The sequence below is a fragment of the Hemibagrus wyckioides genome, linkage group LG13, assembly GCF_019097595.1.
Source record: "Hemibagrus wyckioides isolate EC202008001 linkage group LG13, SWU_Hwy_1.0, whole genome shotgun sequence".
In the NCBI taxonomy this organism is placed as follows: domain Eukaryota; kingdom Metazoa; phylum Chordata; class Actinopteri; order Siluriformes; family Bagridae; genus Hemibagrus; species Hemibagrus wyckioides.
Window position 1 is genome coordinate 15,984,707 of NC_080722.1, and position 15,478 is coordinate 16,000,184.

Sequence of the window (15,478 nt, forward strand, 5' to 3'; positions counted from 1 at the left end):
ACAGTTTTTTACCCTTAATAAATGATATCATAATTTAAAAATTGCATTTTGTATTTACTCGCATAATTATCTTTGTATAATAAAATTGATGATCTGAACCATTTAAGTGAAAAAAAAAACCTTTTATTTTTAGACACACATATATATATATATATATATATATATATATATATATATATATATATATATATATATTTGCTGATTTTATATAGAATAATATTAAATAAGAAATAAAGCTCAGGTATTTAGAGATAGACGGCCATGTTTTTTTTTCAGAGGGGGGGGGGATCACTGCGCATGGGCACTGCGCAGCGTCACAGAACACTTTACGTAATGTTTGTGTTTAAACTGTGTTTCCTTTTAAACATTAAGGTGTTGTGGTTGTGAAGCAAGACTTGGATTATCCTTTGTGATTTTTCTACACTCCTGATTTCTTCTTACTCCGCGACTGGACCTGACTCTTACACCGACTCTACAGCAGTGATGATGAACTTCGGAGGAGGAGCCGCGCTTCAGCAGCACCAGGATGTGGAGCCCGAGCCCGGATGGAGCGGACTGGACGACCCCTGGAACGGTCAGTTACTGACTTTTCTCTTTTTGTCTTAAGTATAAAGTCTTTTAAACACCGCGGTATTACAAAAAAAACCGCAATCGGGAATATCGTTTTATTTGGTTAGATGATTTGGAGAAAATCTGTTCGGCTAATCGATATTTTGCTAATCGCTTTACGGACACAATCATTATGCTAAAGCTAGCGGAAAGGCGGCAGACTCCAGTGAAACGAGCAGGGAAGAAATCAACAGTGTTAATGTTTTCAGATATGTTCAAATCAGCTTTTTATATGTTAATTTAACGCTTATTAAAGTTTACTAAGACAAGCCGAGGAGTATTAGCAAAGATTACCTAGACGGCTAGTTAGCGTGATGCTAAGTAATTGTTTTTCACTGTTCCTAGTTTTTTTAAAGAGTGAATAAAACAAGTTAAAATGTTTACAGTAACATGAACTATTTTATTATTTGAGCGATTTTTCATTGTCCGTGTTTGTGGAGTTGTTAAAGCGGAGAGAGGAAGGGGCTGTGAGGAAAGGCAGCTAGCTGAACAAAACCAATCGCTAGAAATAAATGGAGCTAGTGTAGCAATGTAGAGTGCAGCTTAGGGAAAAATATCAAGCTGTTTGTTTCACTTCTGTTCAGCAAGGATTTGTTTATAGCTGTAATGAATAAAATAGTTAGGAGTAGTGTCATTTACGATAAAGGGCAAATTTTTGACAAGAGACACAAATGGACTCAAAGGGGATGTAAAGCATTGGAGTAAGGAACTGATAAAGAAACACACTGTCATAGAAATGTAGTTTAATCTGCATTGTTCTTGGGAAGATACTTTTGAGCATCGAGAAGTGACCAGTGTGAGTAACAGTGAAGCCGTGATAGCGTAAGTAACTCCTGTAAATGCAGAATATAAATACTGAGTTTTTCTGCACTGTTATAGGAAGATTACAGTAATATAACTTGTGTAAATATGTCTTGTTTTGATAGGGAGGTTTTCCTGCTTTACAAAATATACACAGTGCTATTAAAAAGGGGTTTCTGCTTCTTTTTATGAGATGTTTTTCAATGTGCCACATTGTCTGTTTTTCTTCTTTGACACAGGGACACAGAGGGAGACGTTTGTGTTTCCGCAGGATGAGGACGATGACAACTGGCCTGTGCTATGCCTCTCTCCTGTTTGGATGCCAACACCTGTGGGGAGCCCATCCCCACCTATGAGAGGCCTCTCTCCTTTATGTACCCCACCACCTGTGAGGAGCCCATCCCCACCTAGGAGAGGCCTCTCTCCTTTATGTACCCCACCACCTGTGAGGAGCCCATCCCCACCTAGGAGAGGCCTCTCTCCTTTATGTACCCCACCACCTGTCAGGAGCCCATCCCCACCTAGGAGAGGCCTCTCTCCTTTATGTACCCCACCACCTGTCAGGAGCCCATCCCCACCTAGGAGAGGCCTCTCTCCTTTATGTACCCCACCACCTGTGAGGAGCCCATCCCCACCTATGAGAGGCCTCTCTCCTTTATGTACCCCACCACCTGTCAGGAGCCCATCCCCACCTAGGAGAGGCCTCTCTCCTTTATGTACCCCACCACCTGTGAGGAGCCCATCCCCACCTATGAGAGGCCTCTCTCCTTTATGTACCCCACCACCTGTGAGGAGCCCATCCCCACCTAGGAGAGGCCTCTCTCCTTTATGTACCCCACCACCTGTCAGGAGCCCATCCCCACCTAGGAGAGGCCTCTCTCCTTTATGTACCCCACCACCTGTCAGGAGCCCATCCCCACCTAGGAGAGGCCTCTCCCCTTTATGTACCCCACCACCTGTGAGGAGCCCATCCCCACCTAGGAGAGGCCTCTCCCCTTTATGCACCCCACCACCTGTGAGGAGCCAATCCCCACCTATGAGAGGTCTCTCTCCTTTATGGACCCCACCACTTGTGAGGATCCCATCCCCACCTATGAGAGGTTTCTCTCCTTTATGGACCCAACCACTTGTGAGGATCCCTTCCCCACCTATGAGAGGTCTCTCCCCTTTATTGACCCCACCACCTGTGAGGAGCCCATCCCCACCTATGAGAGGCCTCTCTCCTGTATTGATCCCACCACCTGTGGAGAGCCTCTCTTCTGTATGGATCCCACCACCTGTATGGATCCCACCACCTGTGGGGAGCCCATCCACACGTATTAGAGACCTCTCTCCTGTATGGATCCGACCACCTGTATGGATCCCACCACCTGTGGGGAGCCCATCCACACATATTAGAGGTGTCTCTCCTGTATGGACCCCACCACCTGCTATGAGCACATCCACACCTATGAGAGGCCTCTCTCCTGTATGGATCCCACCACCTGTGGGGAGCCGCTCTCCTGTATGGATCCCACCACCTGTGGGGAGCCGCTCTCCTGTATGGATCCCACCACCTGTGGGGAGCCGCTCTCCTGTATGGATCCCACCACCTGTATGGATCCCACCACCTGTGGGGAGCCCATCCCCACCTATGAGAGGCCTCCCTCCAGTTTGGATCCCACCACCTGTCCCACGCCAGGGCATAAGGAGGAGGAGGGACGAAGAGGATGGCAGTCAAGAAGCCCCTCCGAGTAGACGGCAGCATGTGGATCAGGATTTCATCAGGATTTCACCAGGAGGATCGTCCATCACCTCTTATCCATGATGTGTGGTAAGTATGTGTGGTAAGTATTTCATCCCTAGATTAAAGCATTAGTCTTTTTTAATAAATATGTAATCCTTTTTAAACATGTGGGGTGGTGAGAATCTGCTTGATACCTTCTTGTCTGTTGTGTTGGAAAAAAAATAAAAAAACATTTTGGAGCTAACTATGTAACCTGTTCCCAAAATTTTCAGTAGACCCAAGAGCCCAGTGTTCATGCTCAGGCCTCTTCTGTAGTTTTTTTAAGAACAGCTCTTACGAGCTCATAGCCCATAGTTCATAGCTATATCATTCGGTCACTTCATGAATCTCGGTGTGATTGCGCAGGCATCCAGAGGATTCTTACCACCGTCTCTAGCGTAATCTCTAAATGTAAATCATTTTAATGATAGAATTGTGGTAAGATTAAAGTAGTTGGCATTTAGTTAAAAATGTGAGTCTGTTGTTTCTTTTGTATTTTGCATTTGCATTTAGTTAAAAATGTGAGTCTGTTTTCTTGTATATTTTGCATTTGCATTTAGTTTGTGTTAAATGTATAGGATTTTTATAATATTAATGTTGTTACTTATGTATATTAGCCTAATTTATATTAATAAATAAATATAATTTGTATTGTTGTAGAATCATGCATTGTTGTAAATATGTAAATATTATATTTTTAAGATTTAGATTTTAATATTAAGTTTTACAAATGTTTTGTTATGTTATAAAATGTTAAAATATATAAAATATTAATATGAGTAATAAGTGTACAGTTTGTCATTGCTTGTAAATAGTTAATACATTATTTTTTGGTTTAATACACACATGTCTCAAGTGTCTTTTTTTACAACACATCATAAACATTTCTCATTTGTTTCTTATATAATTACACAGTAAAAAGAGTACAGTATTGCTGTATTACATATCAGTATTTTTCTAAAACAACAGCCATGTTACTGTGTAAAATGTTGTCAGAGAGAGAGTGTGTGTGTGTGTGTGTGTGTGTGTACTGAGATGAAATCACTGAAAGCTAAATAAAATCAGAAGGTTGTGAGTTCCAATCCCAGATCCACCAAGCTGCCACTGCTGGGCCCTCAACCCTCAATTACTCAGTTGTATAAAATAAGATAAAAAGTATCTCTGGATAAGGGCATCTGCTAAATGCCAGAAAAATAAATGTAAATGTCTGATATCTGCCTCTTGTCTCCTCAGTTCTGGTCAAACCTATGAGAGTGTCACACTTATTCAAAACACATGTCACTAAGACCTGTTATAAACATATTCTGTCTAATTTAACTCTGAATTAAATAAAACCTCATAAACCTTCAGCTCCATCACCAAGAAAGCCCAGCAGCGCCTCTACTTCCTGAGGAGGCTGAGTAAAGCCCATCTCCCTCCCCCCATCCTGTCTGTGTTCTACAGAGGGACCATCGAGAGCGTCCTGAGCAGCTGCATCACTGCCTGGTTTGGGAACTGCACCGTCTCAGATCGCAAGACCCTTCAGCGGATAGTGAGGACAGCTGAGAAGATCATCGGAGTCTCTCTCCCCTCTATCACAGACATTTACACCGCACGCTGCATCCGCAAAGCCATCAGCATTGTGGCTGACCCCACACACCCCTCACACACACTCTTCACCCTCCTGCCATCTGGAAAGAGGTACCGGAGCATTCGGGCCCTCACAACCAGACTGTGTAACAGTTTCATTTCCTCAAGCCATTAGGCTCCTCAACACCCGGGACTGAACTGTTCTACACTCTCACACACACTCTCACTCAGGACTGAACTGTTCTACACTCTCTCACACTCTCACTCAGGACTGAACTGTTCTACACTCTCACACACACTCTCACTCAGGACTGAACTGTTCTACACTCTCTCACACTCTCACTCAGGACTGAGCTGTATACTAACTCTCTGTCTCTCACACACAGATACACACACTCTCTCTTGACTGTGTGGACACAAACACACACACAATTTATATTGTTCATTACTTACTGCACTACCTGTCATCCGCTGCTATAGTTATACTTATGTTTATTCTATTTGCACTACCTCAACTGCTGCTGTGTATTTTTGCACAATATTTTTGCACAATACTTTTTTACTACATCATTTCACTTTATCTATTTTATTTCACTTACATTCCAGTACACGTTCTTTTATTTCCTTTCAGCGCTAAGTGTCCTGTGTTCTTTTGTAGCTCTACTAGCTCTGTGGTGTTGTTTGTTGTTTTGTATTGTACTAGTAGTTGTATGTTTATGTAGCACCAGGTCCTGGAGAAACGTTGTTTCATTTCACTATGTACTGCGCCAGCTATATGTGGTTGAAATGACAATAAAAGCTTCTTGAATCTTGAATCTTGAATATTAATTATACTATTTTCCTTCCACCCTCATCGTCCTGACTCCTGACCCTGATGCTGACCAGTGTGCCTGCACACCAGGGGATAGTGGATAGTAAAACTGCTTTATCTTCTTCATATCTGTCTGTTGGATTTTTTAATAAATTTTGGACTTGTTTCATTTTGGACGGCAGTTGTTGTGTCTGTTATCCAGTGTGACAGTGCTGTTAAAGATTCATATAATTTGGTACAACTTACAAATCGACTTAAAACAGTTTTTACTTGTACTAAAGATTTTAGGAGTACTTCTACTTTTACCCTCCTTAGAGAATTATTGGAAAATAACAGTTCTTTTACATTCCTTTATATATATATATATATATTTTAAGGGAAACAAAGCTAATATCAGCTTCATTGTGAGAGAAGTTCACACTGTAGCCACTGCAGAATATGGTTCCTGTATTTATGTCTGGTGTAAATGGAGTACACAGATATATATTTTTCACAGACCAGTAGTGTCTCAGGTGTCTGATACGACTGATTTATAATTCAGTGATTTATCAGAAACTTGTTACCAAATCATTTCCCTGTGTTAGCCAATGTATTCATGTTTTATTTAACCTTTGTGGACTGTTCGAAAACAAAATATTTTTTTCTCAAATTTCTTCACTTAAATCTGTTTATCAACCTCAGTCCTGATCAAAACTACTAAATATAATTTATTTTAGAAATCCAGGATTTTAATTCCCTAAGTGATGTCACTGATTTGGGGTTAAAAAAACAACAGCACACAAAATATATTTTCAGTATAAAATGTGATTGTGGACTGGATATTTTTTTACCTTTTATCACAGTCTTGGATATCTCATATATATATATATATATATATATATATATATATAACCTCCTGAGACCTGAGAAAAAAAAACTTTCATATTTTCATATCAACTTTCATAATTTATATTTTTATTATATAAATTAAATGTTGGGGTGGTAAAAACAAATACATTGCAAAAGATTTTTAATTTTTTTTTAATTTTGTTTCAATTTTATAACATGGGATTTCATTGTTCTAATGAAAAATCCCTCAATACTCAAGTTTTCATTCAATTTTCTCACATTTCCATGAATATATTCAGATTTTGATCATATATTCTCAAGATTTTGTCAGCGTATTCAGTTTTAAATAAATTTGTTCAGTTTTTTAATAAAAATTTCTCAGGCTTTCATTCAATATTCTTATGATTTTTTTCTGAATGTCACAGTGATCCTGAATAGGCGCACTGTCCACTGTTTGTACCTAAGGCAACTGCCAGAATTGTACATCCCTGACTTTCTACTACTAGAGCAATGTTTATTCTGGATCAAACACTTTTAAAGTGCTGCACACACACATTATTGATCACGTGGCAATTACCAAGGAAATGTCTTTATTGAAATGTGGCAAGAAAAGGGTCCATTAATACTGATTTATATACAGGTGAATCAGTCAATATATTCAACTGATATTTCAATATATTCATATTTTGATTATATATTCTCAGATTTTGGTTAAATTTTCTCACATTCCAATTAATTAATATAGGTTTTTGTTTTATATTCTCGGGATTCTATCAAAATATTAATTTTTCAATCTGTATATTCAGAGTTTTGAATAAATATTCTCAAATTATCCAATCAATATTCTCATTCATTATATTCCTAAAGGACATGCCATAATATATAATTAATCAAATGCTGCAGAAATACGTTTTTGTATAAGATAGACATGACTGCAATTTTCTTCAGTAATATTGTGCGTATATGATCTCTGTGTGTTAATTGCTGACAAGCCTTTTTAACACCCCAAAATGTGATTTTCTTCATGACAGACATCAGGATAAAATTGGCAAATTGGCATCATCAGCTAGTGCAGGGTAAGTAGATTAAAATAGGTCATACATTCACTTTGACATGTTTTTTATAATATGGTTTATTAAGATCATTACATTTGGGCCTTTTTCCTCTTTTCCACCAGGTATTCACAACATGAGATGGGTGTGTAAAATATGTAGCTTCAAATCAGAAAAAAGAATAGGATTGTTGAAGCACTATCTACTAAAACATGGAATTGGTGGCCGCTGCCAGTCATATCCTTGTCTTTACACAGATTGCCCTTGTTCTTTCAAAACATTTATTGGCATTCGAACACACATGTCCCGACATCACACTGAATCAGTGACACCAGGAGATGTTCTTTCATTCAGTTGTGTGCTGTGTAGTTCTAGTTGTTTTAATTCAGAGAAGTTGTATTTTGAGCATCTTGGCAGCCATTTGAGGAAGTTTGAGGTAGTTGCATGTGTATTCAAAGATTGCAATTTCAGCACAAACAGATATGCCACCCTTGCCACACATAGGCACAGGAAACATACACCACATACCCTTGAAGACTTTAAAGTTGAAGTCTTGAAAACATACACTGTTCCAGCTGTTGATAGGGATGATTCAGTGTTTGTCGGACCGCTGCACTGAGCACCTATTTAAATATTCAGCGTGAATCGCTCCATCAGCTGGTAACAATAAAACACTATGAAAGACAAACTAAAGGTGCCACAGATGTTTTAAACTCAATTATTAGTGGATCCTCCTGCAGAATAATATAACATATTTGTTTAAACTAATGAGGAAGGAGAAAAGAAGAGGAAGCTGATTAACTAATGGGCTGACTGATCTGTAGACCTGATTAACAAAACTGAGACTGAAAAAGTGGGAGGGTGAACGCAGGTAGAGAGAAGCAGCAGAAATGAGACCCAGAGAGAGATTTATGTGTAGTAAATATGAATGTGATTGTCAGTGTAGAGATGGAAAGACCAGAGAGACAAAATGCTGAAGACACAGGGACAGATACATGTGAAGACACTTTTTCTTTTTTTTTTTACACTTTTTCAGAATGCTAAGTATTCACTCATTTGTTGTTGGTCATGTTTACATTTCTTGCTCTTTCAGTTTCTGTAGGACACATGTTAGTTAGTATGGAAGCAATATTAAAATTTTCTAAAAAAAACAACTCAGGAAAATCCAGGTCCTTAGTAAAATCCCTGCTTATCAATTAATCGTTAATCGATCGATGTCAATCAACTAACGATTAATGAATTAAGCGATAATTTGCACCCCTAGTCTCCACATTAACGTCACTGACCTTCTGCTGCTCTGATTCATTTTGATCTGCTTGAGCCAGAGTTTTATCCTGACACTGCAGCACTGGAAGTTAGAACTCGATTCATCACTGTGTTTCATGAAGCTGATGCGCAGCTCCGATCGAGTCCGAGTCCTGTCCGACTTTATATTGCAGATAGCATGGGCCATAGAACTACAGATCATAGAATTTGCGCTATAGCACGATCCTGACAATCTCCTTGTTAAGGCAGATTGTGGAGACGTTATAATCGTTCACGATTTAATATTGTTAAATCGCACACCCCTAATTGACAATGATCTGTTTAGTGGCCAATTCTTGTGACTACAGGAAACTTCATAAATCAAAAGACTACCAATGAAACGGGTCATGGTTGTGTACGCAGGCAGTAAAGTGTCAAATGCCCATTCACCAATTCAGATTCAGGTTACCAATTAGAAATATACAGACCTATATAACTGACCTTAGTTCAGTAAGTGTAATGGTAAAATGGTCTGCACATATGTAGCGCCTTTTCTACCTTTAAGCTACTGACAGAGCGCCGCTGCCTTTGACATCCGGTGTCAACTGTCCCCTGCTCACCAGGAAACATCCACACAACAATCACACATTTACACAAGGCAATGGAGGGTGATGTGGCCATAATTGCAGTATGCCATTCCGGTTGAGCGGTCACTGCTGTACCACTGAACCACTGCCACCCCTGTACAGTAAAGATTCCTTTTCTATGTATCTTAACAGGATGTTGAAAGCAGACGAGATGCTGTCATCCGCTGCTTGATGGAGTTCCTTGGTGAGTCTGGAGAGGAGCTTGTCAAAGATTACCAGGTAATGAATGTCATAACTTTTTCTGCCATTTTCTTGATACCACAATCTTTTTTGTAAGATTAAAAAAAATGAAAAAATACAGTCTTGTTTATCTGATCACACTTTCCTCATCATTTAAAATATGTATTTATTATAATGAGGTTTTTATTATTCAACCTGTGTTGATTACATTGGTGATTCTGTTATTAGATTTCTGAAACAAATGGTTATAATCTACTGAGCGCTTTCTCCCCTGTTCACTTTGACCAGTCCATTCCTTTGTGGTCGTGCTAGAGGAGCAGCAGGAGCAAAAACTATATTTCCTATTGTAAATATAAAATTGTATTTTGCACAATTTCTAACTGAAACAGAGCCATGTTACACTGTATGAGCTTCACTTAATATGAACAGAGTGGTTGTTGCAGAGACACTACCCCAAGGTGATAGAAGCCTTGTTTGTAATGTACAACTTATTTTCTAATGCACATGCACCACACAGGTGGTATTACAAAAAGCCTTTTAATATGAAAACTTTCATCTCCAGTAAGAGGTAAATGTTTAAACACATTTACAGTAAAGTACAGTGAATTACTGTATGAGCTGTATGACCATGTTGCTCCTCCAGCAGCACCAAAAAGTGGACAGGGGAGAGTTGGGAACGTATGTGACCACTGTCTTGTGATCATGGTAAATGGCTGATATTAAAGTGGCTGACAAAATTATATATTTTTTAATTATTTCAGAAAAAAAAAATGTTACTGTGAATTTGAGTGTGTAAAACTAAAACCAAGGAAAAGTATTGGCAATAAAGGGCCTGTTACAATTTGCCATCCAAACATTTTCTGTTTGATTATGAGGAAAAGATAAAGCTATTTAATTGATTGTTGATCATAGTTTGAATTGGTATATGATGTACATTGCAAATAGACTGCTTTTTAATCCCTTCTTGGATCTCTACAGATATGCTAAAATCTTGCATGATAGATAATACGCACATAAACCTTATTGTATGTGTACTGTATCTGTATTTCCAGGAAATTGAAATGGTTATGCACTATATACATTTGAATATAGATATTTTTGTTTTGACAGGACGTCACCAAAGAATCTGTCTGGGACGAGTATGCTGACCAAATAATGAAGATATTCGTCATCCGTGAAAGTGGTGCAACTGAGTGCCCCACCCCTGCTCATGTGTCGATCATCATCGAAGGAACAGAAGTTCTTGATGACTGTGGATATGTAGCGATGGCTTGCCTTCTGCTCATGGGCATCATCTACGCTATGAACTTAACCTACCCACCAAAACTGAAATATACATTTGAAGTTTTTCAGAAGCTCTTCCTTGAGCTCGATACACTCAAGATGTCTCCCAAAGTCCAGTCTCTGCGGAAAAAACTGCTGGCATGAGCGTACGTTCCCAAATGTGCTTGTGGTTTATACCTAAAACCTAACGCGAGTGATTTGCACTTTTGCTTCTCTTTAGAAGGGATTTCAAACTCAGGTTTTATGAAGCTAACTTCTATTCTATAGAAGAAATACTGAAGTTTTTAATGAATGTATTCTTACTAAACAGGCTTTATTTTTGTATTTTTATTTTTTTTTATGGAGATGGGTAAATCTGTTTTGATGGAAAATGATGGATGGCAGCAGATGTCAAGTCTCAGTGAAATACATTTACACAGTCTAAGCCTTGTTCAACAGGGGACTTTTGTTACACAGATTTTGTTTTGCTGTTCACTTGTACATTTTATATTGTCTTAAACTCTGTGTATACTTTGATATGAAAGTTACCTGCTACTAGGTATCTGTTGTAGTTTCAACAGCATTCTGCTGTTTATAATGCATGTGATGTCGCTTTATAACATATGTGATATTTCTCCCTTAAAGGAGATCATACAGTTTCAGATGTATTGTCATTGCATCAGCTTGTTACTTCAAATTTTATAGCACATAATAAACGGTGCTGTTGTTGGAAGACTCTCTCTTATTGTAAATTAGTATATTTTATTAAACAAAATACTATGAAAACATTAATATAACTAAATAAAAAATTTAAAAAAGTAAGTACGTATTTAGAAACATTTTAAAAAAGATTACTTGAGAAAAGTAAGTAAATTTTTGTACCAAGAACAGAATATTACTGTACTTTACTTAAATATTTGGACAGAATGTACTTCGTTTGTCTTGGTATAATTTACTTGGGATTATCTCTTGTAAACTTTACCTAGAATTTGTGTGTGGAAATTGTTGCCTAGCTTTTTTCAAGTAAATTTCACTCCAGATTTTTGAACATGGTTTTGAACATGATTGGTGAACATGGATAGATCCTGTATAAGTTTCTCATCAGTGTACTGCTGGAATTACTGGAGTGGGCTCCAGTCTCTACGGCTTAGTACAGATTCATCCCTTGTAATCACACACTCATACAACACAGGCATGAACCATAGGAGAAAGACAAAGCACACAGTTCAAGTTGTAAAATGCTGAAGAGCTCACCTGAGAACAAATGTGAACCATATTTCATACAATCATCTTAGTATGTATGTGTTAAATTAATTATTAATTGTTCAATTTAGTTCAAAAATAAAAATATTAGGAGCTATTCCCTGAAACACTGTGTATATATATATATGTATATATATATATATATATATAAACCAGCATGTAGGCTTTTTTAATCAATGAAAAAAAAATGAAATGAAAAAAATCAATGAAAAAAATGAAAAAAAAAAAAATATATATATATATATATATATATATATATATATTTTTTTTTTTTTTTTTCATTTTTTTCATTGATTAAAAAAGCCTACATGCTGGTTTTGACCAAAAGAGGATGAAGGCACACTTCATCATCTGGCTCTCCATCATGGTCTACCTCATCAGACCTCTGAGCTATCACTCCCACCTGTGTCATCCTCCTCATGCTCTCTCCCTGAACTCTCATTGTCTGACAAATCTATATCTGAATCTCCATCAATAATTTTATACAGAATCTTCTCAGCCTCTGTCATAGAACTGTCTACTACAAAAAAGTGAAACAACCATAAGTACAAAGTCCTGATGTCCACTACAGTGGACATTTATAAAGTAGCTGTTTCCCTAGGAAAATAAATAAGCTTAGCTCGGAAAATTCACTCAAATATTGCTGAAATAGTTACTTATTATAAACAAGTAAAAAATAACGTTAAAAAGCATTTTAATAATGAATATTGTGCTTTCTTCCATAAAATGTGCTTGCCCCAAATGGCAGAAAGAGGAAAGATGCATGGAGCTTTCTTCTATTTTGACATATCTGAGATTGAGGGAAAAGCAAACAAACAAAAAAACTCCCATATACAGTGTATACAATGCTGTATGAAGATCAGCACACAACTAAAACCTTCTCTCCATAGAACTTTTGGAGAGAGCTCCGTAACAATTATAAAAGCATGAAGATAAGGAACAACAGAATTTAAAGACCATGTATAAGGATCAAGAAAGCCAACGATGTATTGTCAGTAAATATTTATAGAGCATAGAGTCAAGACAGTTCTTCAATACCAGGGTTGATCGAGTCACGTAAAGATTTTATTACCTATATGACCTCGCTCATGTACTGCCACGAGTGGGACACTGTCCCAAATCAGTCGGCTAGTTACCTGTATCCGCAGGGGGCATCTCACTGGACTGTTTGGGCTTAATCATAGTGGTAAAGCACACTGAAGTGGGATCAGGGGTGTCAAAGCTGTGCGATTCACCATTGAATGAGAGAAGAAGTCTACAGAGATACAGCATTCTAAATTTGACACCTGCTGCATGTTGGTCAGCCTTAAATGACTTAAACAGATCCTGTCTTTTCTTGAGTTCCACAGAGAAGTCAGGGAAGATCAAAATCTTGGATTCTTTATAGTGCAACTCTCCATGCTCCTATGACAAATGTAAGATTTTTTCCCTCATTTCAAGGTGAAGAAAGTGAACAATCATGGGTCTCTGAGACCCAAAAAAGAACAGCATCTGCATCTGTTGTGGTAGACACACTTGCAAAGAACACCAAGTGATATGCTGCAATTCTTGCTAGAAAGACTGAACACACACACACACACACACACACACTCACACACACTAAATAGTTTAATAGTTTAGTAATAAATTATGTTCATAATTTTGATGTGGAATAGATTTTTTACAGAAAAAAATTGAAAAGTGTATCACAGAAGGATTTAAGGTCGTTTCAAACTGGAAAAGACAAGCATTTCATACACAGGCCTATGTAAAGGGTTAATGGGGCCACTTGGTTTTCAACAGTAAAAATCACAAATTGTAACTCTTCTCAACTGGGACAACCAGCAACTATCAAGAATGCATGATTATATTATAATGTCATTATAATGGCAGTCAATGGGGCAAAAACATCCAGGAACAGTAAATGATTGAGAAAAATGTAAAATCTGATGCTGCACAAAAACTAACAATGCATCAGAGTCAATGTTGTTACTAATCTTTGACATTTCCAAGACTGTGATGAAAGGTAAAAGAAAATATCCAGTCCACAATCACATTTTATATTGAAAATCAGTCATTTTGTGTGTGTTTTTTTTACCCCAAATCACTTATGAAATTTACAGTTAAAGAGTTAAAATCCTGGATTATTGAAAAATATTTAGTAGTTTTGATCAGGACTGAGGTTGATTAACAGATTTAAGTGAAACAAAGTTGAAAAATTTTTTTTATCTGATATATTTTTACAGCAGTTTAATTTAGTGGATGTTCTCATCCAGAACATAAACTAAGGGTAGTGAATTGACCTATTGGAATATGTGTATTATTGACCTTTTGATCATATTTCCAAATGTTATGTAAAATTAAGGTTTGTCGCCAAAGATCATTCCATTTACTGAAATACACTGAAAGTTATGGCCAAATTAGGAGTGAAAAAATGAACCCTCGTGGATGAAAACGTATCCGTACCAATACCAATACGTAATCCATACCACACACTGAACACCAGGGTGGAAAACACATCAGCAATTATACTTCATCACTAAACTATTATTAACCCTATACTGCACAGTGTTGCCCTCAGACAACACAAACTTTTCTTAAGCCCTAAATCCAGTGGATGTCTCTTTACATTTTTGCAATCAACTAGAATATTCAAAAAGGATCAAGGAACAATCCAATAAGGTGTGAGAGTCACTATCCAGCATCATTTGAAGGAGGGACTTCCTTTTCTGCCACATGGTCGCAGGAGCACATGGTGTGAGATGAAGGTAAGATTATTTACTTTGGTAATCTAATTTAAAATGACATTAACTGTAAATTAAAAATATATCTGCATGCATGAAGGCATAAAGAAGATTTTCGTCGTGGTTTAATGTTTTTTTTGGTACTTTGCATGTTTAGAAAATAAGTTTTTCTTTTTGATGCCTCAAAGCAACGTTATGTGATAAGGGGTAGTTTTTAAGGAAGTTTTTGCTGACAATGTGTTTTGATGTCATCGCAAGTATTTATGCACAATATAAAAATATTTATTTTCTTTTTTTGATTTAATTTGACTAATTTTAACACATTGTGCCAGAAAAATGGACATAAAGTTGTTCTATGGAAAGCAAGAGCAGAATTGGAATGTTAGGCAAATTATATCTGACAGTGAGGACAGTGAGGAGGAGCGGAATGGAGAAAAAAGGTTTAAGCAGAAGAGGAAAAATAATTTTCATTTAGGGTTTGGATTGTTGAGCTCATTTGTACACAACCAAGTCTAATGAGTTGATTTATTTCCTGTAGTAAAATGGTTCTGACAGGTTTATGCAGCAGACAGCATAAAAAAATAGTAGTCAAATGTCACACTGTTTTATTTTTGTTGTGCTTTCATTGGCACTGGAAACTTACATTTTGTATGTTTTTATAGATAGTCAAGATAGATGTAATACCATGGAGGATGATGAAGGTGAAATTCTGTCTGAAGATG

The 15,478-nt window shown here is 37.3% G+C and overlaps 1 protein-coding gene across 1 annotated transcript; it reads left to right on the top strand.

The window, feature by feature from the left end:
• The first annotated feature begins 293 nt into the window (after nt 1–293).
• LOC131363923 (uncharacterized) lies at nt 294–3,646 on the top strand. Its single transcript, XM_058406922.1, has 2 exons — nt 294–574; nt 1,650–3,646. The coding sequence occupies exons 1-2, from the start codon at nt 484–486 to the stop codon at nt 3,215–3,217; spliced, it is 1,659 nt and encodes a 552-aa protein (XP_058262905.1). The 5' UTR covers nt 294–483; the 3' UTR covers nt 3,218–3,646.
• The last annotated feature ends 11,832 nt before the right edge of the window (nt 3,647–15,478 follow it).

What these genes read in the sequence shown, in the direction of transcription:
- LOC131363923 (XM_058406922.1), top strand. Translation starts at nt 484, where the DNA reads ATGATGAACTTCGGAGGAGGAGCCGCGCTTCAGCAGCACCAGGATGTG. An exon ending in ACTGGACGACCCCTGGAACG is followed by an intron (nt 575 to 1,649) that starts GTCAGTTACTGA and finishes TCTTTGACACAG; the next exon opens with GGACACAGAGGGAGACGTTT.